Source organism: Anabrus simplex, chromosome 3 (assembly GCF_040414725.1).
Source record: "Anabrus simplex isolate iqAnaSimp1 chromosome 3, ASM4041472v1, whole genome shotgun sequence".
Lineage (NCBI taxonomy): Eukaryota > Metazoa > Arthropoda > Insecta > Orthoptera > Tettigoniidae > Anabrus > Anabrus simplex.
Window position 1 is genome coordinate 137,997,847 of NC_090267.1, and position 25,742 is coordinate 138,023,588.

Consider the following 25,742-nt stretch of genomic DNA (forward strand, 5'->3'; position numbering starts at 1 on the left):
ACACTACATAATTTGATGTTGAGTACTGACGAGTGCTGAGTACTGAGGTTAGTTACTTTGCAATGAAATGGCCAACGAGGCTGGTACAAACAAAAAGGATAGATATCTGAATCTCATGCCTTTGTTGGCAGGACCTAGTGTTTACAGTGCACTATGTCTTGTGGTATGGGCTAGAGTAATTTTGTTACTTTCATTGATCTGTCTCTGTCTTATACTTAGCTTTGACAATATGAAAGTGACAGGTATGAGCGATGCTAGTAATGCTATTCTTTCTGCAGCCAGTCACTGCTATGAATGGTGTGAAAGTGTTGCTCATAGGGTCGGTTGGTGCATGCATTTCAGTGGGCTTGGCAGACTAATATGTAAAAACTTCTGGCTCAGTGAGGAAAGCAATGGGAAACTACCTCACTCCTCATTTCCCTAGTACGCCTCTTCAGTGATGCCTAGGCCATCTATGACAGCTGATGGCGGAGCTGTTGAGGATCCAACCAGCTCTAGAGGCTGAAGACTGAACATACATACACATCTGAATCTCAAAGTTAAAATTTGCAAAATATCCAAAGATGTTTGGTTCCTGAAAGAATGTTTAAAATCTAAGCTAGTACCTAGATTTTTAAAATCTATACAAAGAAAGAGCATATATAATCCAAAGGTAGCTGATACTCAGAACAAAATAAATGAAATCTGGCTGAAAATTTAAATTAAATTACTCTATATGAAGAAATAATTTCTAAACTTGCAATTATACCGTACATACTTGGAAATTTCTGAACTATTATCTCCTCTAGAATGGAGATTTATCCAAAATTACATAACGGAAAAGCTTGTTGACATTTTGGACAAGAAACAGAAAACCCTGTATAGCAAACTCTTACACTTAAAGGAAAACAAATTAAATTCAAACACACTTAACAACAGGGCAAAATAACCTAATTTTGATCTAAAAAACATTCCCACCACAATCAATCAGATACAGACTTCATGGATAATGAGATGAACCTATTCAATAAAGGTTCAAAAGTTAAAACTCACAAAAAATAGAAGATGTGATCACCGTAGTAGCAGAAGTCGAATCTAACTTAAATTTATGCCAGATTTACAAAATGATATCAGGTTTGAAGTCAAAAAGAAACTTCCAACTTTTGTAAGAGAAATGAAAGAAAGTCCTAATCCTACTTTCATAAAACAAATCATGAAACTAAAAACTAAGTTAAACAATAACAACATAATCGTTACCAAAGCAGACAAAGGTGAAACTGCAGTCCTTTTAAATAAAGACGACTATATTAAAAAAACTGAGGAATTCTTTTAGGACAAAACCTACACTGTAGTAAACAAAGATCCTATAAATAAGATTCAGTGGAACCTAAAAATTATCCTTAAGAATTCTACCTTGTTTGTTTAATGAACAAGATGATAAGCATGAACCCTAAGATACCAACGGCAAGGGCACTGCCCAAGTTACATAAAACTAATGTACCCATACGTCCCATAATTAACAGCAAAAACAGACCCACATATAAAACATCTAAATTTATACACTATTTCCTCAAAAGACACTACAAGTTTAATAACAAATTGTTGATCAAAAACTCAATAGAATTATGTCATAAATTAAACAAATTCAACTTACAACCACATCATAAAATGGTTTCATTTGACATAACCAACATGTATCCATATATACTGGTCAATGAAACTATTAATATCACCAAACTCAATCTTTCCAAACAGAGTAGATTAAAAGCAAATGCAAAATGGAAGAATTTATTAACTTACTGAAATTTGTTTTAAATAATAATAATTTTACCTTTAACAAAAAGATTTACCATCAAACTTGCTCAGCAATGGATGACCCCATGTCGGGCATACTGGCTGATATACATGTGGACCATTTGGAGCAAAACAAAATAAAAACAAACATAACAAGACTTTCTCTTTGGCTTAGATATGTAGATGGCACCTTTGTCATAATAGATAGTCAACAAAACGATAGTGAAAAAATCCTAGATTTCTTAAATAATATTGACCCAAATATAAAGTTTACGAAAGAGGATGAATCTAACAACTCAATAAACTTTCTAGGCATTAGTGTAACACGATTAGGTGACAAATTTGACTTTAAAATATTTAGCAAACTAACATAACGCTCCGTTAACGATAAAAAACGACTCACTCCACCCAAAATCACATAACACGCGGCTTTCTTTAGCTTGATTTACAGAGCTTTCAAAATTCCCCTTTCAGATAGTAACTTAAAAAAGGAACTTAAATTCATAAAAGATCTGGCTTCAATTAATGGCTACAAAATGGATATTGTCCATCGTATCATTAATAAAGTAAAACACAAATTAGCAACTTTTTTTTTGCTAGTTGCTTTACGTCGCACCGACACAGACAGGTCTTATGGCGACGATGGGACAGGGAAGGGCTAGGAGTGGGAAGGAAGCGGCCGTGGCCTTAATTAAGGTACAGCCCCAGCATTTGTCTGGTGTGAAAATGGGAAACCACGGAAAACCATTTTCAGGGCTGCCGACAGTGGGGTTAGAACCTACTATCTCCCGAATACTGGATACTGGCCGCACTTAAGCGACTGCAGCTATCGAGCTCGGTCAAAGGAATTAGCAACTAATCTTACTCCTGACAAAACTAAGAAATCCAAAATTGCAACATTCACATTCACTAATCCAGCCATTTATCAAATAACAATTCTATCAAGAAACAAGATGTTAACATAGCATTCAAGACACAAAACACAAACCGAAACATTTTTTCAACCATAATAGCGTAAATTCAAGCAATAACCCTTATCTAAATTCCGGTATTTATAGATTAACATGTGTAGAATGTAAGTTTTCATACATAGGCCAAACTGGTCGTACTTTCTTACAAGATACCATGAACATGTCAATGCTGCATAACACAATAAACATTCTGCTATGAGTGTTCACATGAGAGAATCAGGCTACCACTTTACAACTATAGAGAAAGACTTAAAAATCATTTAAAAAAATAGAAAAGGGAAAATTAATTACAGAATTAGAAAATATTTATATTTATTTAGACCAGCATTTTAATTTGAATAAGGAAAAAACTTAAAATGACGAAATTGAAATAAAAATCTTTTACATGAACAACTGCCTAAACTTTTACAAACACTTAATCTAGAGAAAAGTAATTTTGCTGAAGTTTTTATCCCCAAAACAACCAATAATCATGTAACATTAATGAACACAACCCCTCCCTGCACCTCCTCTAAACGCTCCCCTCCCTAAGCCACACCTACTAACATTACTCTGCCCACCCCTACTCCCTCCCCACAACCTCTACCATCTCACTTGTACAACACAAGGAGCAGATGCAGAACAACAGGCAGTTACTACGAAACTTTAGACAACACTAGACAGAGAAGCAGTAATTGGAGGGGTAAGTGAAGTTTCCTTAAGGGCTCACTTAACCAGTAACATTCGACACTCACATGAATCGTTTTTCTTGTTACAGACACGCCAACAAGTGATGGCCTATTTAACAACTTGTAGCTACATTGTTCGTCGAATCACGTCCCTTTTAACTACGCTCCATTTTAATTCATTGCTTCAAAGCTTTGATCATTGATGTCAACAAATACATACTCAATCAACATCATCACCAGTGTCAAATGACAACAAAAGTTCAAAATTCGTAAAGAATAAAGTTTAACCTGTCACATGTTACAATCAACAAGATGACGAAATCTTAGAATTTCATAGTCTTATCCTCAAAGGATAACAAACTTTTAACCCGATGTCATGTTTTAAACTTTAAATATCTATGACCTAATCATAAGTTCTTAAGATTGAAGCACAAGTCATTCTTCAAGATTTTAGACATACCAAATGTTTGTAAGTATTTGAGAGCAAACTTATTCTACCATAATTTTAAATGAATATATTGTTATCAACTTTTCCACTATTAAGTTCTAGTTAATAAGGCATGCTACCAATGATTATGCCTCCTATGATATTAGTAAAATAAGTTTAAGACTGTAAAATGTACAAATAGTTTTTAAGTCATTAGTTGTAAATATAAACCAACCTTTGAGATTCTAGATCGGCTGATGATGCTCTATAAGAGAGCGAAACATGTCCCGCTTATAACTTTATATTAATAGTGAAACTCTAAATGTAATAACATTTTAATGTATTGAATAGGTGGTTTATAATAAAACATTGTTTACTGTAATTAAATTTCTAATCAGTAGGGACCTGAAAAATTAGCATCTATTTGTTTCAAAATTAGCATCTATTTACAAAGTTAAAATAATCGCATGGTATTATTAATTTTAACGATTCCAAGTTTATGAAGTGCAATTATTGTCCTTGGTTCACACACAATACAAATTCATTGTACAAACAAAAGCACTGTCAGTAATTCGGCATTGCACCGTCTGTCTGTAACCATTGTGTTGTAATGAGACAACACACGCTCGCTATCTATAATGTTTGTTGGGATCCACAACAATTCAAGACAGTATCCAGCAACTATGCTGAACTCTGTCTGAACTGCAGTTAATGCAAGCATGACATCACATTTTTTTCACTTTCTTTCATCTGGGTTTGAATTTCATGTTTCAGAGAACAGTAACCAGACCAGATATCGTTTTGTGAGAGATCTGTTACTCCAAACAATTTCTCAAGCTCATCTAATTTATCAGTGTTATTCAAAATTATATTTTTTGGATACAAAGCTTGAGAAAACGACATAAAATGCTTATGGTTGAGGTCTTTAGCTTTCAATGTGGCTAGCTTGCACTGTGAAGAACGAGCAGCTTTGACAAATGTATCCCTACGTGCAGCCTGCTGTAGAGGAGTGCGCTTAATCAAAGCATCATTAGTTGCCGCAGAAAAATTCCCCTCACAAATGAAGATAAAACTGGCGTCAAGGTTATGCAGTTTGGGGTAAAGGAGATGAGAGGTAGGATACAGAGACCCTTCAAGTTCAGTAAGGAGGTCAACCAATTCAGCTGCATGATCTGTGACAAAAACCATGTGGGAGTGAAGCCTATTCACTTCTTGGTCACTCAGATCAGTCAGGTACTAAATACCACAGTTGTTGATGTCTTTCATATCAGACATCTTGAAAAATGTAACAATATCAGTGAAGTAACACTCAAATAGAACACAGCCTGAAACCAGCTATTCCATCGGGTTATGACGGGCAGGAAAAAGCTTTGCTTCTTTTGAAGCACCATACTTTGATGTTAAGAATTGTAAATTTTTGCTTTCTTGTGTTCAAAAATGCAGACTTTACCATCGCAACCATATGATTTAAATCTGTCATCAGTGCGACCCAACTACTGCCAACCAAGCTGATCTTATGTGCCCAGCACTGTACATGCAGTAAATGATCCCCTATGACCACACTTAATGTTTCAGAACACCGGGTCATGTACGGAGCACGGTCACTAACAAACACTTTAACTGCATCATATGGTACACTATAACTGAGCAGAGCTTCTAAAACAGCACGAGAGCAATTTGTAGCATTTCCTGCATCAAGATAGCTCACAGAAACAATGTGCAGCTCTCTTTTCGATCCGGCTGGGACTTGGAATATGAAGATAAAAACACAACGGTCCATTCTATCTGTAGTTTCATTACAGAGTATGTTGATGTTCTTCCTCACTAGGCCTAGAGCCTCTGCTGTTCTTTTCTGGTGGTTAGATGCAACTTCTAGAAAGGAAGAAAGACCTCAAATTATAACAATATAATTTAAAATTACTGGATCAATTGCGTACGGGTAAGATAGTTCGATATGGAAATCGCACTCAAATTCGGTATCCTTCAATTTTGCGCGAGGTTTCGATGTTGTAATACCTAACCCGTACCCAATCAATGAAATCGAAGCTTACCCGGTAAATATACTTCACGTAGAGTTCTTACACATGGCAGCTCTTCATTTGAAAACTCAGTAATCCAGGCTCTTAGCTCTTTGTTTTCCAGCTTTTCCAGAGGTGTATTTGCTTTGGCAGATACTTCAACTGTGCGTTTCGAGAAGTTATCTCTGGAAATTTTTCGTCATTTACACTATCTAACTGTGTAAGCACAGAAGATTCCTTTCTTTGAGACGTACTAGCAGCAAGGGTTGAACTTTATTATCGCGTTGCTTACCCACATGTTTTTCAGATTTAACATGTTTCACAAGGCTATCTTTTTTTTCTTATTTTTTTTTTCCCCACCCAACTTGGCAATTACAATACTTGCAAAACACTGTCACTGAATCTGTGGCATATAAACCATCCTTTGCATATTGCTGAGCCCTTTCATGCGCAGTTTTTGTTGTGCGCCCTATAACCTAAACGATCGCTCGACTTTCTACTCTTCACTAGTTTCAATTTTGAACAGGAAAACAACGCTGCTTCTATCTCATTATTTCCATGCCAGTCGATTTATATTTCGATAATAATCTATACAGATCTTATTCCCCTTGCTATTCCCATTGTAAATATCGATTAAAGTCAGCAAACAGCAATTGATCGGCTACTTTCCTTTATCGAACGGAATGGTCGAAAGATATATGCATCATAGACAGATCAGATGTTAGGCTTTTCAGGCGTATGCTCTATTAACTAGCGTTTCGTCTTAGGTCTGACACTAGACTCATCAGAGTGGGATGTGTCAGACCCTACCCACTGACGCTGGGGTGTATGCAGGTGAACTTATCAGAAGCCCATTATAAGAGGAACAGTCTGATAACTGCATACGGGAGATAAATCTCCACAATGGAATTATTGCCTGCCTAGCAATTCCGAATGGAAAATTCTAAGTTCCCATGGAGGGAATCTGATCTGTTTTTGACAAGCTCTATTGGTGAAAAATATCTAATTCCCTCCATGGGAACTTTGAATTTTCCATTCGGAATTGCTAGGCAGGCAATAATTCCATTGTGGAGATTTATCTCCCGTATGCAGTTATCAGACTGTGCCTCTTATAATGGGCTTCTGATAAGTTCACCTGCATACACCCCAGCGTCAGTGGGTAGGATCTAACACATCCCACTTTGATGAGTCTAGTGTCAGACCTAAGACAAAACGCTGGTTAATAGAGCAAACGCCTGAAAAGCCTACATCTGATCTGTTTTTGACAAGCTCTATTGGTGAAAAATATCTAATTCCCTCCATGGGAACTTAGAATTTTTCATATGCATCATATTTTGAGTATTTCTGATGATTTTGCCAAAATATGTTGTTTTTGCCAGTAAAATAGCACATTTTTGCAGAATTCACACCAAAATTGCATATTCATACTAATTTCGCATTTTGGGTCACAATTCGCAATTTGTCGCACTTCTATTTATGCATAAAAATGATTTTATTCCACATTAGAATTACCGTAGGCTTGGATTCAGTACAAGATTAAAAAATTTGCATTTATCGCTAATGCGATTTTTCAGGTCCCTACTAACCAGTCACGGCTTAATTAAGGGATTTATTTCTTACAGTGTGCGTTATAGAGATCTGAAATTGAAAGTGTCAGGAACAAAACTATTTTTCATATTCCAGAAACATGCTTGCAATTTTTGGAGGGTTATCTTTTGCCCTGCGCTATTAAAGGTAAGTCATTATTCATTAATTCACATTTTCTCTAGTATCCAGGCCAATCTAAGTCAGAGAGGCTCTTTTCTATGAATACTGTCTGCAAGGAAAGGATAAAAAGTAATTCAACAGCTTTAACCTATCTTTTGTATTTGTCATTCAGTAGCTGAGTGTAATGTATCAACGTTAGTAAGCCTGTTGAGTGTACTGTGAGGTCATTGCAGCCGCCACCATGTTGGGTCTCTAACCAACAATAAAAATAAATATCAAATCAAACTTTCAATGAGAGAATTTAGAAGAGCAACAGGAAAAAATTCAATTTAATACAAAAATAAAAAATAAATCAAAAGGTAACATATTGTTGTTTAAGAAACAATACTGCCTATCTGACAATGCTCTTCCTATCCACTATGTTCCTTAAGACAGGTCACGTCTCCCAGCCACATATGGTTATGCAGTCTATCAGAACAATTTTCATTCCGTTCATTTTCCTGTGGTTACGTGTAAGGAAAATAAACCTTACCATACCGTAGTGTAGAATTGTACGTTTGCATGACGTATTTACACACTCCTCCAATATGCTGTATATAAGGTTCAATTTCCTTCATCATAAGCATACGAAAATGAACACAATGAAAATTGTTGTGATGGACTGCATATCCATATGGGGCTGGTAGGCTTGACCAGTCTTAAGGAAAATTATGGCTACGAAGAGCATTGTCAAATAGGTAGTATTGTTTCTTAAGCGACTATATTCCCTGAGTAATTACATACTTGAAATTTAGAATGATTTATAAAGGATGGAGGATGTAAGACTTCACCTACTGCTACCATCCACAAAAAGTTATTGGCAACTCTTACATGAACTGAAAGAAAAAAGAGCAGATATTAGGATGGATTTCTACGGGACAGACACCATGATCAACCGTGAATGGACATGCACAGGATATGACTTACGGCATACAGTTACGAGGTTTGCCATACGTGGGTTTCATTATTAAGTATGCCAGACCTTGAATTGCCATGAACCAGGCCCGGATTGTGTGTGTAGACTCCGTGACCAACACTGCAAGAAATATCATGCCTTACAGTGCAAATGTAGGCAACAAACGATCACCCAGCTTGCCAATGAATAATGGACAATTATCAAAAGTACAAACAAACTTGGTGACAATAAGAGGAAAGATACTGTATTTACTCCTTATATGGCCATTGGCTGCAATAAAATTCTTATTTATAAAGGCCAATCTTGCACATAAAGTGAATGACAAGATCAACAGTAGTTTCATCCTTGGTAAAAATGCAATAGTATTCCCATCATGTTAAGCTTTCAACTAAGGTCAGAGACGAAGTGGGCCAAGATGGCATTGGTTCCACACGAACACGCTGGGGGATGTCTTCCCCATTTACAAGGTAGGAATATGTAGATCACCCATGGTTTATTCTCAACTTGCATAAAACTACTGGTATTACAATGGCAGATGTTACAAAAAGAAGAATTCAAGAGTTTGACAGCCTCCACAAATGGCGTTATTATGATAGGAAAAAGCGTGCATTTGAAACATGGAGAGTGAATGCTTGGGGACAAAGTTTAAGACGCATGATAAGAACGTACTGTAAACCTATTTGAGAGCGAGCTCCCCTCACAACTTTGAAATTCTCTAGCCAGAAGATAAAAAGAAAATGTATTTTACAGGGAAGTTCTGTAATAGTGGTGGTGGAGATGTTTTTGTAAGGATAAAGACAGGGTCATCAGCCATTATAATTAAGAAGAAAAATGAACAGTTCGGACATGTTGTTTAATGAGGGGGTCAGCTTATGAAACAGAAGGACTATGAAAGGTAGTAAAACTACAAGACTCTCTTGAATACGAAAACCTAATACCATCAGGTTTGAAAGATAAGAATTGACCAACAACAGTCGATAGAAATGTACAGGGTCATCGAAAAAGAATACCCAAAAACATTGCTGCTTCAAGTAGAAAAAAATATATTGAGGCGATCATGATCTTAAACTGAAGAAGAAAGATAAGAGGTTTTCTCTTAAATACCTTAATAAATTTCTACACGAATCCCATTAATGGCACAGCAGATATCAAGTCGATAATCAACTTCTTGCCCCGTATGCTGAAGCATGTCTGGAGCAACAGTTGCAAAGGCAGCAGTGATCTGTTCTCTGAGATGTATTAAGTCATGTAAATATTTATGCCAAACATTGGATCAGTAGTACGAGAGGAAGATGGAATCAGGAGAGAATTCAAGACCTTCTTTGACAAGCTCCTGAATGGAGAGGCATCAAATGTAATTCGAAACAGAGAAGAATCTGGAAAAAGTGAAGAGCCCTGTAAAAATATGGAGCCACCAATCACATGGTTGGAGATAGAGAAGAGCCTCAAAAGTATGAAGAAAGGGAAAGCTGCAGGAATAGATGAGTTAAGTGTGGACATGTTAAGAGCAGGAGGAACCCCAGCAATCCAATGGCTATATAGACTCCTAAATGTAGTATGGCAGAAAAATACCATCCCAGAAGACTGGAAGAAAGGTATTGTACCTATATTCAAGAAACGCAGCAGACGGAAATGTACCAACTACCGTGGTATCACTCTACTCTCCCATGGACTAAAAATTCTGGAAAAAATTATAGAGAATAGACTGCGAGAAATTGTAGAACCACTTTTAGAAGAGGAACAATAAGACCAACAACAGAACTTATATTTGCTGTCAGGATGCTGATGGAAAAACATTGGGAAAAAGAGAAGCCTCTATATCTACTGTTCCTTGACATCGGAAAGGCCTATGACAGCATACCAAGGGAGCTTATTTGGGAGTGCCTAAGAAAGCTCGAAGTTCGAGACAGTCTAATCAAAAGTTAAGGTGCTTTACGAGAAAACCAGAAGCTGTGTACAAGTCGGTTCTGGACTGTCAGACTGGTTTGAGAGAAAAAGGGGGGTACAACAAGGTAGTGCTTTGTCGCCCCTATTATTTAGCATTGTAATGGATACCATATTAAAGGCGCTAAAAGAAAAGGGGCAACAAGACTTACAAGCTTTTGCATTTGCAGATGATGTGGTAATTTGGGGTAACTCAGAGAAAGATGTAGAAGAGAGACTGAAAGGTGGAATCAGGAGTTTGAGAGATATGGATTAAACATCAACAAGGCTAAAACGGTGGTGTTGAAGGTACAGAAGGGTGACAATCAGCCAGAAATCATGCTAAATGGCACTAAGCTGGATAGTGTCACAGAATTTAAGTACTTGGGTAGTATAATGTCCAAGGATAACTTAGCTAAATATGAAGTAAATAGTCGAATCAGCAAAGCAATACATTTTTACCTCCAAGTAAGACAGCTACTATGGGGAGTACCACTCAAAACAAGATGACACTGTATAAATCATACTACACCCCTATCCGCACATACAGCCTGGAAACCGCTACATTAACAAGAAAGGACAACTCGAAACTCCAAGCTGCAGAAATGAAGTTCCTACGCACAATGATCCAGAAGACCAGGAGGGATAAAATCAGGAATAAAAAAGTCAGAGAAGACGTAGGACTAGAAAACTCCTTATTCCAGAAGATCCAAAAGGCAAGACTGGAGTGGTTTGGTCATGTGAAAAGAATGAGTGCCAACAGGTCTACAAGAAAGGAGTATGAAAGAGAAATCAGGGGAAAGAGACCAGTGGGCAGACCTAGAGAAAAATGGACAGACTTAGTGAAGAAGGATGTAGAGGAGAGAGGTCAGGATTGGGAGCGGATTGTGAAGGAAGAATGGTTCATGGACAGAACAAAATGGAAAGGGCTCGTATACCACACCTGGGAAATTGGAGTTGGTCAACGATGATGATGATGATTTTGGATAGTAGTCTTGGGTATTCCTAATTGTAAACTCCGGTGTGCATGTTTGATTCAAAGTTTGCAAACTAAAACATGCACTGAGCTGTCTGCTGGGCGGTTCCCATCATCCAGGCCTGCTACACACCACACAAACAGATGTGCTATTCATAGCAAGGGTTATATCACCCGATCAAAGTCACGCAACGACTACTAGCAACAGGGTTTCTTTAATCCTTCTTTCCTTTTCATTTTAAGACTATAATCACCTATTATCACCTCAATATGTTTATCCTACTCAAAGCAGCAACATTTGAAAATATGGGTATTCTTTTTCAATGATAGGAGAACCTGGCACAAGTTAAAAGTAATGGCGAACATACCTAGATGCCTCGGGGCAGCTAAACAATACCTCACTATTTTTCATCTCCTGATATCCCCCTTTATTGCCACCTACCACCGGCAAAAGATGAAGAGGGTGTATTACACAGGCTCCACTGAGAGTGCAGTTTCCAAAACATAAAGAAGAAACCTCAGTTAAAACCATAGCAAAGCAAGAGTACCTTGCTAGTAGCTTTCATGACTGCCCCAGCTTTAAAGCAGGTAAATTTTCAATCATAATCTAAATACAGTCTTGTGTAGTTAAGAGAGATGTATCTCATTTGATTGCTGGGGATAAACCCACCCAGCTCCTTTATTAAGTACAAAATTCAGGCAGATAAGTGGGCTGCCATTATGCTTATTATGAATGCGGAGAGGTTTTTTTTTAACACATTTGACTTAATAATACTGAATAACTCATTACAACAGCAATGCATTTGTTTCTCTCTCTTCTTTTTTTTTGCTAGCAGCTTTACGTTGCACCGACACAGATAGGTCTTATGGCAACAATGGGATAGGAAAGGCCTAGGACAGGGATGGCGAACCTATGCCACGCGTGTCACTAGGTGACACGCGAACACGATTTCAGTGGCACGCCACGTGAACATAATATTATTTTATATATACGTCTTGTACTACAGACAATGCATATCTTATAGTGTTTCACGTGTAAGAAATAAATATCGAAAATCTAAATCCTAGTTCCATTCGGACGTGCAATATGGCAACACGGCTACACTGATAGGTCCGAAAGTCAAGTGAGATAGTGTCGTTTTCTGGTGGTTTTGTACACAGACATCGCAAACACGTTTTCGGTGCCGAAAATAACAGAAACTTAACAAAGGTGGTGACCGTATGTTTCAAGAACTCTGGCCAAGAGAATTCGGCCAGTTAAAGGGATGTGTTGCCTGTGTTCGAAAACAATAATTGTATCCCCTCATTTAATGTAAAGCGCAATTTCGAGACTGGTCATTCAAATGTTTGTTGCATTTCAAATGAAGAAAGAAGAGAGTTCGTTTCACAAAATATCGAACATTACACAAAACAAACCAGTTCTTTTGTCTCATCTGTACGGCCAAGGAATAATATCAGTGCGGCTGTTTCTATCTGTCTCACTGCATAGTACAGCATGCATGGGAAATCGATTTCTGATGGTGAGTTGATTTCCGATGGTGAGCTGTTAAAAGAAAGTTTCTTTTTGACGTCCAACACATTATTTGAAAACTTCCCTAACAAACAACTAATACTTAACAGAAATAAAGGAATGCCAGCCAGCTGAACTGCTGTCAAGGATAGAATAATAAAAATGAGCGAAGAAGTTTCGGTGCAGTTGAAAGCTAATTTGGTTAACTCTCACATGTATGCAGTATGTTTTGATGAAATCATGAATGTGGCCTTACAAACAAGGATAGCCATTTCTTTAGATATCCTCATGGAAATGTGATCAGGGAGAAATTAGTTTAATTGTGGGTGTACAAACTACAACCTGGAATGGAGAAAGTAAAGTCCATTCGCAGTATTAGTACTTTTGATTTTTATATCTAATGATATTTTTTTTACAATTTGTTTTACGTCACACCGACACAGATACGTCTTGTGGCGACGATGGGACAGGCTTACGAGTGGGAAGGAAACCGCCGTGGCCCATAATTGAAGTACAGCCCCACGGAACATGCAATCAAATGTATTCACAAGATATATGTATAATAGATAAATAAATAAATAAATAAATCAGTGAATGAATAAATAAATAACATATTATGAAACATAATCGGGAATTTATAAAGGAAGTCGCCGGGGGGGGGGGGGGGGGTCGTAGGTTGTAGACATCCCTTAGTGGAAAACAAGTGGCACAGTCAACAGATGAGAATAATAAACCAGACTTAAAATGGCACACTAGTTGGAAAAGGTTCGCCATCCCTGGCCTAGGAGTTGGAAGGAAGCAGCCGTGGCCTTAATTAAGGTACAGCCGCAGCATTTGCCTGGTGTGAAAATGGGAAACCACGGAAAACCATCTTCAGGGCTGCCAACAGTGGGATTCGAACCCACTATCTCGCGGATGCAAGCTCACAGCCGCGCGCCTCTAACCGCACGGCCAACTCACCTGGTATGGATTTGTTTGGCAGGTGTGATGTTGCAATTTATGATGGGTCTGGGAGGGAATTAAGCTTTGTTTTAATTGTGTAAATTCACTTGTCACCACCAGTGGATTTTTTTTTTTTTTGCAACATTGCAAACACATATACAGGTTTTCAAAAATGCTGGGGTGGGAAAATGGTATAACCAAAAGGATTGTGACTGTGGTATTAAGATACAGCTCGAGTAACTGCCTGGTGTGAAATTGAGAAACCATTTTCAAGACTTCTGACAGTGGGTTTTTAATCCACCATCATCCACAATAGTGTTACATAAATTGTACTGCAGAGCCAACTCACTTTGTGTCACGATCGGTCTGCGCATTGTTGGAGTAAACTGAATGAAGCCGAGTATAAGAAATTAGGCTCCATTTAGATGAGTGTGTATCGCTTCTGGTAGGTGATCAACAAATGCTGCACAGGCCTTGGAAAGTCTTTTTTTTTTTTTTTTTTGTTATTTGTTTTATGTCGCATCGACACAGATAGGTCTTCTGGCGACGATGGGATAGGAAAGGGCTAGGAGTCAGAAGGAAACGGCCGTGGCCTTAATTAAGGTACAGTCCCAGCATTTGCCTGGTGTGAAAATGGGAAATAGAAAGTCACTCTCTTCTCAGATTGTAAGACAATTCTGTGGAAGTAAAGAAAATTCACAGCCTGTTTCCAGTCATTCGATCGGGTCAGGAATGGAATGAATGAAGCCCCATCTAGCGGCGAGGATAGGAACTATGCCGGCTGCCGAAGCCTGTCGGCACTCCTCTGGGGCAATGAATGATGAATGAATGATGGGTGAAATGAAATGATAATGGAGAGTGTTGCTGGAATGAAAGATGACAGGGAAAACCAGAGTACTCGGAGAAAAACCTGTCCCGCCTCCACTTTGGATAGCACAAATCTCAAATGGAGTGACTGGGATTTGAACCACGGAACCCAGTGGTGAAAGGCCAGCGCGTTGTCGCCTGAGCCACGGAGGCTCTCTGTAGAAGTATTTCACCCAATATATTTATGATAAGAGAGGTGAGATATATGAGTTAAACTTTGTTTAGGTGCAGGTATACACATCAATTCTAATCACCACTGGTCTGCTTGCAGCATGGTGAGTCACGATTAGCTGACTGGCTTCCCACCTGGAAGACTGAAGTTCGAATCCCGGTCAATCCTGGAATGAGATTTACATCTCAAAACTTATGTGGCATCAGGAAAGCCATCTGACCTTCAATCCCCGGCTCAAACCACTGGCCCCAGAAATAACTGGGACAGGCTGAAGGAAGGTCTTAGGAGGGCGTGATTAGCTAAGGAAGCATGGTATAGATGTTGATTCCCATAGGGAACCTGAAATATTTGTCCCGAATGAGTAAATTTATAATACCAATATAAATGGTCCATTATTGAACATTATAAATTTTCCAGCTAACTCGTTCCTGGTTGCCAGCGTTTCGCCCCCCTGTGCTAAGTTGGGCTCATCAGTTGGTACTTAGCACACCCACCAAGACTTTGTTCAAGTGTGTGCATGTGTATAGGTTTAAATAACATTGTTGGCCAAGATGAAAAGATTCAGGTGATCACCAGTGGCACACACCATTTGAGAGATTTACCCAGTTAGTTAATTGCCAATGATAACTTTACAGAACTCAAAATGGGTTATGCATGCCGTCATGTCCTTTACATACCTTCAGAAACTCACTCAAATTCAGCAGTCTGTAAGAGTCAACTTGTCTAGTGCTTGCATCAACTTTAACACAAGCAATTCTAACAGTGCCCTTCCACAACATAGTAGAATCTGTTCCCTTCTTCACTGCAAACACTAATCGCTTTCCACATGGGTCAGTGCATTTCTTCGACCTGGAAGTTGAAGAAAATGTCAGTAGATCCAACACTACCAACTATTATTCACTAGAAAACTGTTAAAACCCCACTCACAATGCAAATGTAACATAATGTAAACTTAAAATTAATGTTAACTTAAAAGTTTGCGATCATGTTATCTGATGGAACCATTCGCAATGTGCCAACGTAAACTTAACTGAGAGTCCGTAAAATTAAGAGAGTGCAAACTCCAAGCTCTGTGGTTAACTTTACGTTAAGTTTGATAACCTGCCAATCAGAACATAGGTAAACATTGTAATTTGTGCGCAATATTAGTAATGACTTCATTCGATGAAACACTGGTAATTATATATCAAAATAACCCTCGTTTACCATATATGATAAGAGAAAAAACTTACAAAGATGCTACATTGAAAGATAATACATGGAAGGAAATTGCTGTAGCAATGAAATCTGATGGTAAGTACAGTGTGAGAGTTCCCATAATCTTAATTTTTGTGCATACCTAGAATGACAATTAACTGTTTAATGAATTATACAACAAATTCATGAGACATAGACGTTAGAAGAGGCTGTGAAAATAAATACATTAAATATGTTTTCTAGACTAACCAGGTGTATGCATAAGTCTTCTCCGGGGTTTCACTAAGAGACGGCGTCAGAGAACAGTACGCAGCGTATGAATTTGACACAGACATCAGTTTGTTCGTCTGACATTAACCTACCAACACAAACAAGTTGAGCCTGCCAAACACTAGCAACTGTGTTGTACTGTTCAGTGATCATGTCGACGTTGTGCCTGAAAAAGAACATTTGCGGCACACATTGCTTTTCTTATTTAATGAAAAGAAAAAGGCTGTGGAAAGTCATTGTTTGCTGGTATAAACAAATGGTGAACATGCTCATCAATCAGAACATGTGAGACAATTTATACGTGATGATTTCAATGTGAAAGACAGTGCACGATCTGGTAGCGGTATTGTGTATTATGAACTCTTGAAGCCCGGCAAAACAGTTAATGCCCAATGCTATCGCCAACAAACGATCCATTTAAATCATGGATTGATCGAAAGACGACCAGAATGGGCCAGAAGACATGGCAAAATGATTTTGTTACACGACAATGCACAGTCTCACATAGCAAAACCAGTGAATGACCCTTGAAATCACTTGGATGGGACATCCTTCCGCATCCGCCGTACTGCCCCAACCTGGTGATATCTGACTATCACGTCTTTGCATCAACAGGGCACGTGCTCACAGAGCAACACTTCAGCAATTTCAAGGAAGTTGGAAAATGGCTTGATGAATGGTTTGCCGCAAAAGACGCAGCTTTTCTGGCATGGCATTCATAACTTACCTGAAAGACGGGCGAAGTGTGTAGAAGCCGAAGGACAATATTTTGAATAAACAAAAATGAATTTCCCTCGAAAATTACATATTTTCTTTACCTCAAAAACCGACAAAAACTTATGCATACACCTGGTATACTATAGCATATCGTCCCCACTCTGGCAAACTAGCGAAAGTGACAAACTAGGGAATCTGTACTTCTGAAGTTTTGGTGTAGATTTTATTGGTTAAATATTGTCTACCCTCTGACAAAGTCTTACATCTGCAACTCGTTCCTTATGCCTAACACATGAAACCAATTATTAAATATAAAAATTGATTTGACATGAGTAATCACAACTTCTTTCAGCTCCTCTAACCTTTTGACAATTTGCAGTTTCGCTAGTTTGCCAGAGTAGGGACGATATTTTTTTGTATTTCAATTGCTCATTGCCAGTCGCGAATGAAACGCCTGAGAGAGCGATACTGTAAGGAAAAAAAATTACTACATACGGAGACAAGAAGTGGGGCAGGCAAGTCTATCAAAGAGCGTGGCCTCTAGTGGAGGCAATGTCCTTCTTGGACGACCACATCAAGCCTCGAAAAACCTACAGCAACTTTCCAGACTTAGGAAATAACAATATCAGTAGTGAAAATTCCCTGTCAGAGCCCCAGCTGCTCTATGATTAAACATTGCGTCGTTGAATACGATGGATATGTATATATATTGATAAAAGCTTTATTTACTTACTGTTTCACTACATTCAAACGGGCAATCAGCTTAAATGTGTTTTCTTTCCTTTTCTTTAGAGTTTTCGACATAGGGGGTTACAGAGGTGAGAGCGACAACAGCTCCGACGTCACTGCTTTCTCTCCCACTAGTGCTCAGAAGACTCGAATTCTGCTCAGTCCATCCACTGAGTGCCGTGGTAAAAAGCAGTGCTCTTCTATACCACAAGAGGAGTGAATAGAGAAGCATTTGAAATTTGTGGTGGAGAGTGCAAGCAAACTAACAGAATAAGTGCAAAGTAGTGCTGAAAGTTTCTTCTCACAGTTCGTGGCTGAGAGTCTATCTGTGCTGCCAGAGTACATAAAGGATGAGACTATCGTTATGGAAGCTAAGGCGGCGCATAGGAGAAACAATTTCTAAATAGGGTCATTGATAATATATGTTTAAATTTATTTAACTAATATGTATATTTATTTAAAGTTATAATAGACAAATAACAAAACTTACACTAGTTATTGAGCAAAGTTCCTCTCAAAATGTACTCAATTTGGCCATCTACTGCACCTGCCGGTGAAACAAGGTAGTCAGCAATTTTTTTCCCGCACATCTTGGTCCTCAAGTGTTACATTTCATGCACCAACTCGTTGACGATTACCCCTCAAATGTTGAATTGCACCCATATTCTCTGGAATATTCATCCGCCAATCGCCATCCTGTACCTGGCCATCCCATTTCCTTATCAGCATATCCTGACAGGCAATAAAATTTAGCCAGAGAATTAACTTCGGATACTTTTAAGAAACTGTGAAGACAAACAGTTGTTTTGATTATATCATCTACATTTTCAGGCTTCGAGTTTAAATTCCAATGGAAAATATGGCAGCAAAAAACAAAAATACCGAAAGTATTTTCAATAACGTGTCGCGCGTAAGAGAAGCAATAGTCAAATACCTTTGCCTTTAAGTTCGTTAAGAAAGCCTTTGAGAATGGCCTCATTAAATTTGTTGTCGGAGGGAATGCCTCACCACCAACACAGTAATATGGCATGGGGTTTATTGAATTAGGAAAGGGACCAGGGGTAGGAATTGGGAGCAAATCACTGTCAAATCTACGTCCAAAATCGGATTGACGAAATATTTTCCCATCAAACTGTGATCTATAAGCTCTAATGTCAACTTTTTTTTTTTTTTTTGCTATTTTGCTTTATGTCGCACCGACACAGATATGTCTTATCACAGTGCCATTAAAACTGTGCTGAATGTCTTCTTATAATTGAAAAATTGTGAGCCTGAGTTGCTTGGAGCTGGAATTATAATGCATTTGCCGTCTATTGCTCCAATACAATATGGCATATCCCACTGTGTGTAGAAGTCTTGCACAATTCTCCAGAAAGCTTCTTTAGTAGGCAACGGTAGATAAGTCTCATGAAGTGCGTCCCAGATAGCATGAGTGGTTTCATGTATCACCTGGCATGGTGTGGATTTCCCAATTCTGTAGTTCTACGCAAGACTCGGAATAGAATCGCCAGTTGCTAGGAAACTGAAACAGACTGAAGTTTTGATACTATATTTCTTAATATTATAACCAATATTCAGTAATTAGGGTGATAGGGTGATAGTACGACTAAGCAGTATTGTAGTGTAGTAGTATATTAATTACCTTACTGTCGTGTGATCCTTGTGTACTATCTTAGACAATATTCCTTTCCTTTCATTTTTTTCTTGCACAGAATAAGTTATTTTTCATCATTCCGTAAAGAATGACTAAGGACTACAAGTGTAAGAACTGCGGGTGTGGCCAGACATTAAGGAGTAGGAGGGAGGAGTTGGAGAGTATGCGGGAGATAATTAGGATTCTCTCAGAGGACAGGAAGGAAGGTAGGCCTCCCTCAAACAATGTACAGGATACAGTAGGTGTAAAGAGGGATGGGACAGAAATGAGGGAACTGTAGAGGACATATGGTCTAATGATTTAAGGAGAAGGGTATTGCAGGCTAAGGGCCCTATTCAGGAGCAGAATTCAGGACAGGTGTCTGTGAGAAATTGGTACGAGTCAGTGCAGGTAGAGCAACAGACGGAAGATAAGGATCAGGGTGCCTTTACTTAAACCGCAATGGTACTTATAAGTTAGGAAATTTATTTAGAAGGGTTACAGAGAGGTACATTCAGGGAAACTGGGTGGTCTAGGGAGCGGTGATAAGGGTACAGGGATCTGGAAGTCAAGTAGGGATGACATCAAAATGTCAGTTTTGAACTGTAGAAATACTGTAAAGAAAGGAATATAATTAAGTCATTTAGATATATACTTACCAGGCATTGTAACAGGAGTTTAATCATGGCTGAGAAATGATATAATGCATGCAGAAATGTTCTCAAGGAACTGGAGTGTTTATCGTAGAGACAGGATAGGAAAATAGGAAGGGGAGTATTTAATTTGGTGAAAGAAGAATTTGTAAGCTATGAAAAAATTAAAGATAACAAACATGAAATTCTAGGTGTAAGGCTGAATTCTAAAGATAAGAGGCAACATGGTGTCTTCTTCGGAGTGTACAGACTGGGTAAGGGTAGCACAGATGCTGAATTATTTGATATGATAGTCAGCTATGTGGGAAACGATATGGAAAGGAACGTGACTGCAGTGGGTGACCTCAATTTACCAAATGTCAATTAGGAAGGTAATGCAAACAACAGGAAGCATGACCAACAAAAGGAAAATAAGTTAATATAAAAAGGACAGCTGATTCACAACGTTCTGGAACCAAAGAGATGGAAGAATATCCTGGATGTGGTGCTGGTAAAACCAGATGAACTCTATAGAGAAACAGAAGTAATAGATGGTATTAGTGATCACAAAGCTATTTCTGTTGTGCTTAAAAATAAATGTGATAGAAAGGAAGGTCTTAAAGGTAGCACTATTAGGCAGTGCCATATGGCTGATAAAATAGGCATGATGGAGTTTAAAAAAAGTAAATATGATCTGCGGAAAACAGCAAATAAAATTGTAAACAGACTCTGGGATGGGTTTAAACCAATTGTTGAGAAATGTGAAAACAGGTTTGTACGTTTACATGTGGAAAGGAATGGTAAAGACCCTCTATATTATAACAGAGAAGTAAAAAGACTAAGAAGGAGGTGCAGGTTGGAAGGAAATTAGAAATTATTGTGGATGTAAGGAGAAAGTGAAGGAACTTACTAGGAAATTGAATCTAGCAAAGAAGTCAGCTAAGGATAACATGATGGCAAGCATAATTGGCAGTCATATAAATTTCAGTGAAAAATGGAAGTGTATGTATATGTACTTTAAGGAAGAAGCAGTTTCCAAGGAGGACATCCTGAGAATCATTAATGAACAAGGGGTGTATGTATGCGAGGATCTTACAAAAGGCAGAAGTATTCAGTCAACAGTATGTAAAGATTGTTGGTTACAAGGATAATGTCCAGAGAGAGGAGGTGACTAATACAAAGGGTTTTTTTTTTTTTTTTTTGCTTAACGTCGCACCGACACAGATATGTCTTATGGTGATGATGGGATAGGAAAGGCCTACGAATTGGAAGGAAGCGGCCATGGCCTTAATTAAGGTACAGCCCCGGCATTTGCCTGGCATGAAAATGGGAAACCATGGAAAACCATCTTCAGGGCTGCCGACAGTGGGGCTCGAACCCACTATCTCCCGATTACTGGATACTGCCGCACTTAAACGACTGCAGCTATCAAGCTCGGTCTAATACCAGGGAGTATTATCTATGATAACGACATTTACAATAAGATATAAAAGTTGAAAACTAGAAAAGCAGCTTGAATTAATAAGATTTCTGGAGATATACTAAAAGTAATATTACTTATATATTGTTCAATACGGACCAAAAACATGAAATTCATAACCATCAAAGATATACTAAAGACAATGGGTTGGGATATAGTACCATATCTGAAGTACTTATTTGATTACTGTTTGCATGAAGGAGCTATATGAATGGAAAGTTGCTATAGCAGCCTCTGTGTAAAAAGGAAAGGGTGATCGACATAAAGCTGAAAATTATAGGCCAGTCAGTGTGACATGCATTGCATGTAAGTTTTGGAAAAACAGTCTTTCTGATTATACTAGACATGTTTGCAAAATTAACAACTGGTTTGATAGACGGCAGTTCGGGCTGAGGAACGGTTATTCCACTGAAGCACAACTTGTAGGATTCCAGCAAGATATAGCAGATATCTTGGATTCAGGAGGTCAAATGGACTGTATTGGGACTGACCTATCTAAGGCATATGATAAGGTAGATCATGGGAGACTACTCGCAAAAATGTGTGCAACTGGACTAGGGGTGGCTATTTTTCTACAACACAGAACTCTGAGAATTAGCATAGGCAAAGCTTTATCTGACCCTGAAATAATTAAGAGGGGAATTCCTCTAGGCAGTATTATTGAACCTTTAGGGAGTAATTATTAGGCCCTATTTGCTTTACGTTGCACCAACACAGATGCGTCTTATGGCAACGATGGGATAGGAAAGGCCTAGGAGTGGGAAGTGGCCGTGGCCTTAATTAAGGTACAGACTCAGCATTTGCCTGGTGTAAAAATGGGAAACAATGGAAAATCATATTCAGGGCTGCCAACAGTGTGGTTCAAACTCACAATCTCCCGGTTGCAAGCTCACAGCTGTGCGACCCTAAATATAGGGAGTAAAGAAGTGGAATCAGAGGTACGGCTTTTTGCAGATAATGCTATTCTGTAAAGAGTAATAAATAAGTTAAAAGAGTGTGAGCAACTGCAAAATGACCTCGATAATGTTGTGAGATGGAAAGTAGGTAATTGTATGATGATAAACGGGGTTAACAGTCAGGTTGTGAGTTTCACAAATAAGAAAAGTCCTTTCAGTTTTAATTACTGCATTGATGATGTGAATGTTACTTAATAATAATAATAATGTTATTTGTTTTACGTCCCACTAACTACTTTTATGGTCTTTGGAGACGCCGAGGTGCCAGAATTTAGTCCCACAGGAGTTCTTTTACGTGCCAGTAAATCTACCGACACGAGGCTGTCGTATTTGAGCACCTTCAAATACCACCGGACTGAGCCAGGATCGAACCTGCCAAGTTGGGGTTAGAAGGCTAACGCCTTAACCGTCTGAGCCACAATGGAGATCATTGTAAGTACCTAAGAGTTAATATATGGAAAGATCTTCATTGGAGTAATCACATAAATGGGACTGTAAATAGAGAGTACAGATCTCTGCACATGGTTATGAGGGTATTTAGGGATTATAGTGAGGATGTAAAGGAGAGGGCATATAAGTCTCTGGTAAGACCCCAACTAGAGTATGGTTCCAGTGTATGGGACCCTCGCCAGGATTACTTGATCCAAGAACTGAAAAAAATCAAACAGAAAAGCAGCCTAATTTGTTCTTGGTGATTTCCAACAAAACAGTAGCGTTACAAACATGTTTCGTGTTAGGTTTGGGCTGAGAAGACTTGGCGGAAAGGAGGCGAGGTGCTCGGCTAAGTGGTATGTAAATACAAAATATGTTACAAGTGTTATTTTTAATATCCACCTATTCAATACAAAGATCTAGTAAATTAAGAATTAAATCTCAACATAAAAAGTTACAAGGGACATGTTTCGCCCATATTAAGAGCATCATCAGCCTCAAACTCAAACCATAAGGTGAATAATCAGAATTCTGATTGTTCTTACAAATCGTAAAAAGAGGATATCAATGTAGGTGTTTGTTTAACATAAAATAATTAGAATGTCCTTGGTTAAAATCGTAGTATCAAGCTGCTTGTCACAAATTCACAAGATTACACTTTCCAGAGCGCTGAGTCAATGCGCCCAAAACCTGTTGAGGGTAGAGCAATAAACAGCTCAATCTTTATAATGAAATAGAAAATGTGTTTCCTTGAATACTCCTATTGAAGGATAAGAAAAAGTAAAGTAGAGCATCTCAGAGGAGAGATGTTCATTGCGATGTCCAAGAACCTACCATCCCGGCCAAAGAAGTACATTTACTTTTAAAACCTAATGAAGACTCTTACACGCCATTTTCATTTTTGAAGTAGCTACTTGCATTCCTATTGGCCAATGTGAAGTGGCACGTGATCTTGTTCCCGTCAATAATGTTGATCATAAACTATTACCAACCCCGACCAATGGCCTTCTCCAGGTCCAATCCCAACCGTCTGCACAGCAAAAACCAGTCCTGACCAATCATGTTTCCACATGAATGTAGAGGCCTAGGGCCACTTCACAGCTTGTCCTTATGTCACTGGTCTTGTCCAGATTCTATCCTAACCGTCCGCATGGCAAGAAACACTCCAGACCAATGGTTTTGTCCAGGTCCTATCCTAACCGTCCACACAACAAGAACCAGTCCAGACCAATCGTGTTTCCACACGAAACTAAAGGCCTAGGGCCGTTTCGTGGCTTCTAGCCTGGGGGCTTCACACCCCCTTTCCTTGTCCCTCTTGCTATCAAAGCACCACTCGCTCATTAGTTCCCAAGTACAGAGGTTGTCAGCACTGAGCACCATTTTTTTTTTTACTTCGCACTAACCCAGATAGGTCTTATGGCGACGATGGGATAGGAAAGGCCTAGGAATGGAAAGGAAGCGGCTGTGGCCTTAATTAAGGTACGGCCCCAGCATTTGCCTGGTGTGAAAATGGGAAGCCACGGAAAAGCATCTTCAGGGCTGCCGACAGTGGGGTTCGAACCCACCATCTCCCTAATACTGGTCGCACTTAAGCGACTGCAGCTATCGAGCTCGGTGGGCACCGTTTGACAACAACCTTCCCGATAAGGCTACGAGCGTGTAAACAAACGACAATCGTTTCGCGGGTGTGAAAGTCATACGACAGTCGTTGCGCGGGTGTGAAAATCTTGACAGCTGGGCTGAATTAATAATACATGAATTCCACTCGCACGCTGTTGGATTCCATCACGGTATTAAAATATAATAAAACTCCGAGATCAGAAATGTGTAGAAACCCGACCTTCCTGCTATACTGTACAACACGGCAGTGTTTTGATTGGCTGCTGTGTATTCTTTACGTTAATGTCACGTCCCTCCTTTGTGGATACCACAAATTTTACGGTTACGTCTGCATTGCGAATGGGGCCGCAGTCTACTACGATTAATACTTATATCAATAAATCAACAAGACACATGCTTACAAATCATTTAGTTCGGAAAGACATTTCTGGAAATCTTCGTACGTCAGAGCAGCAATTTCTGTAAATGTTCTTGCATGTCGACATATATCTTCTTGAATAGTTTCCACTGTTTCTGGAATATTATCAGAGCTTGGAATCTGACCCATGTTTAATTCTCAGGATTCTGAAACGAAGGAAAATTTACAGTACTAGGGAATTATATAATATTTATTTATCAGTGCCAACCCATTTGTCAAACACGGAGGTCCTTAGGCTACAACACCACTTGTTAAGGTTAACGTTACCCTGCTGTATAATGTATATACTATATTACCTCACCTTTTATGATACAGTCATTCTCGATCGTGTACGATCTAATAGAGGAAAGGCAATAAAAGTGACATAATCTCTTAATCAACCATAGTAACTCTCACCGCATATCCTGCTACAACAACACAAAACTTAGCGGCATCCCTTTATTTATGAAACACCTGCAAAGATTGATAAACATCGTCAATCACATTTCTCCTAGATGTGAATTCTTTACTCCCTGGATCAGAAGGATAAGGAGTGCCAACCGCTAACTTTTATAATTTATTTAACGCGCACAATGTGCAAAGAATTACTATATAGAACATTAGTCTTCGTTGCAAAATTTCACCAGTGATTCTGATCGCTGTTTACAATTTAAAACATGGTACCTAGTACAGTGTGCACCACAGCTTAGACATACACAGTTCAAACCTGGTTCATGATAACGCTTAATATTACACAGTTTATAATGGAA

At 38.7% G+C, this 25,742-nt stretch overlaps 1 protein-coding gene across 1 annotated transcript in view; it reads right to left on the bottom strand.

The window, feature by feature from the left end:
* LOC136867111 (RING finger protein 141) overlaps nt 1-25,494 on the bottom strand; it is a 59,990-nt gene extending 34,496 nt beyond the window's left edge. Inside the window, exons 1-3 of the mRNA XM_067144216.2 lie at nt 25,295-25,494; nt 24,977-25,139; nt 15,587-15,758 (exon numbers count right to left, since the gene is read on the bottom strand). Of these exons, the coding sequence (XP_067000317.2) occupies nt 15,587-15,758; nt 24,977-25,122 (318 nt within the window). The 5' untranslated portion in view covers nt 25,123-25,139; nt 25,295-25,494. The remainder of the gene's footprint in view (nt 1-15,586; nt 15,759-24,976; nt 25,140-25,294) is intronic.
* Nucleotides 25,495-25,742: the final 248 nt, after the last annotated feature.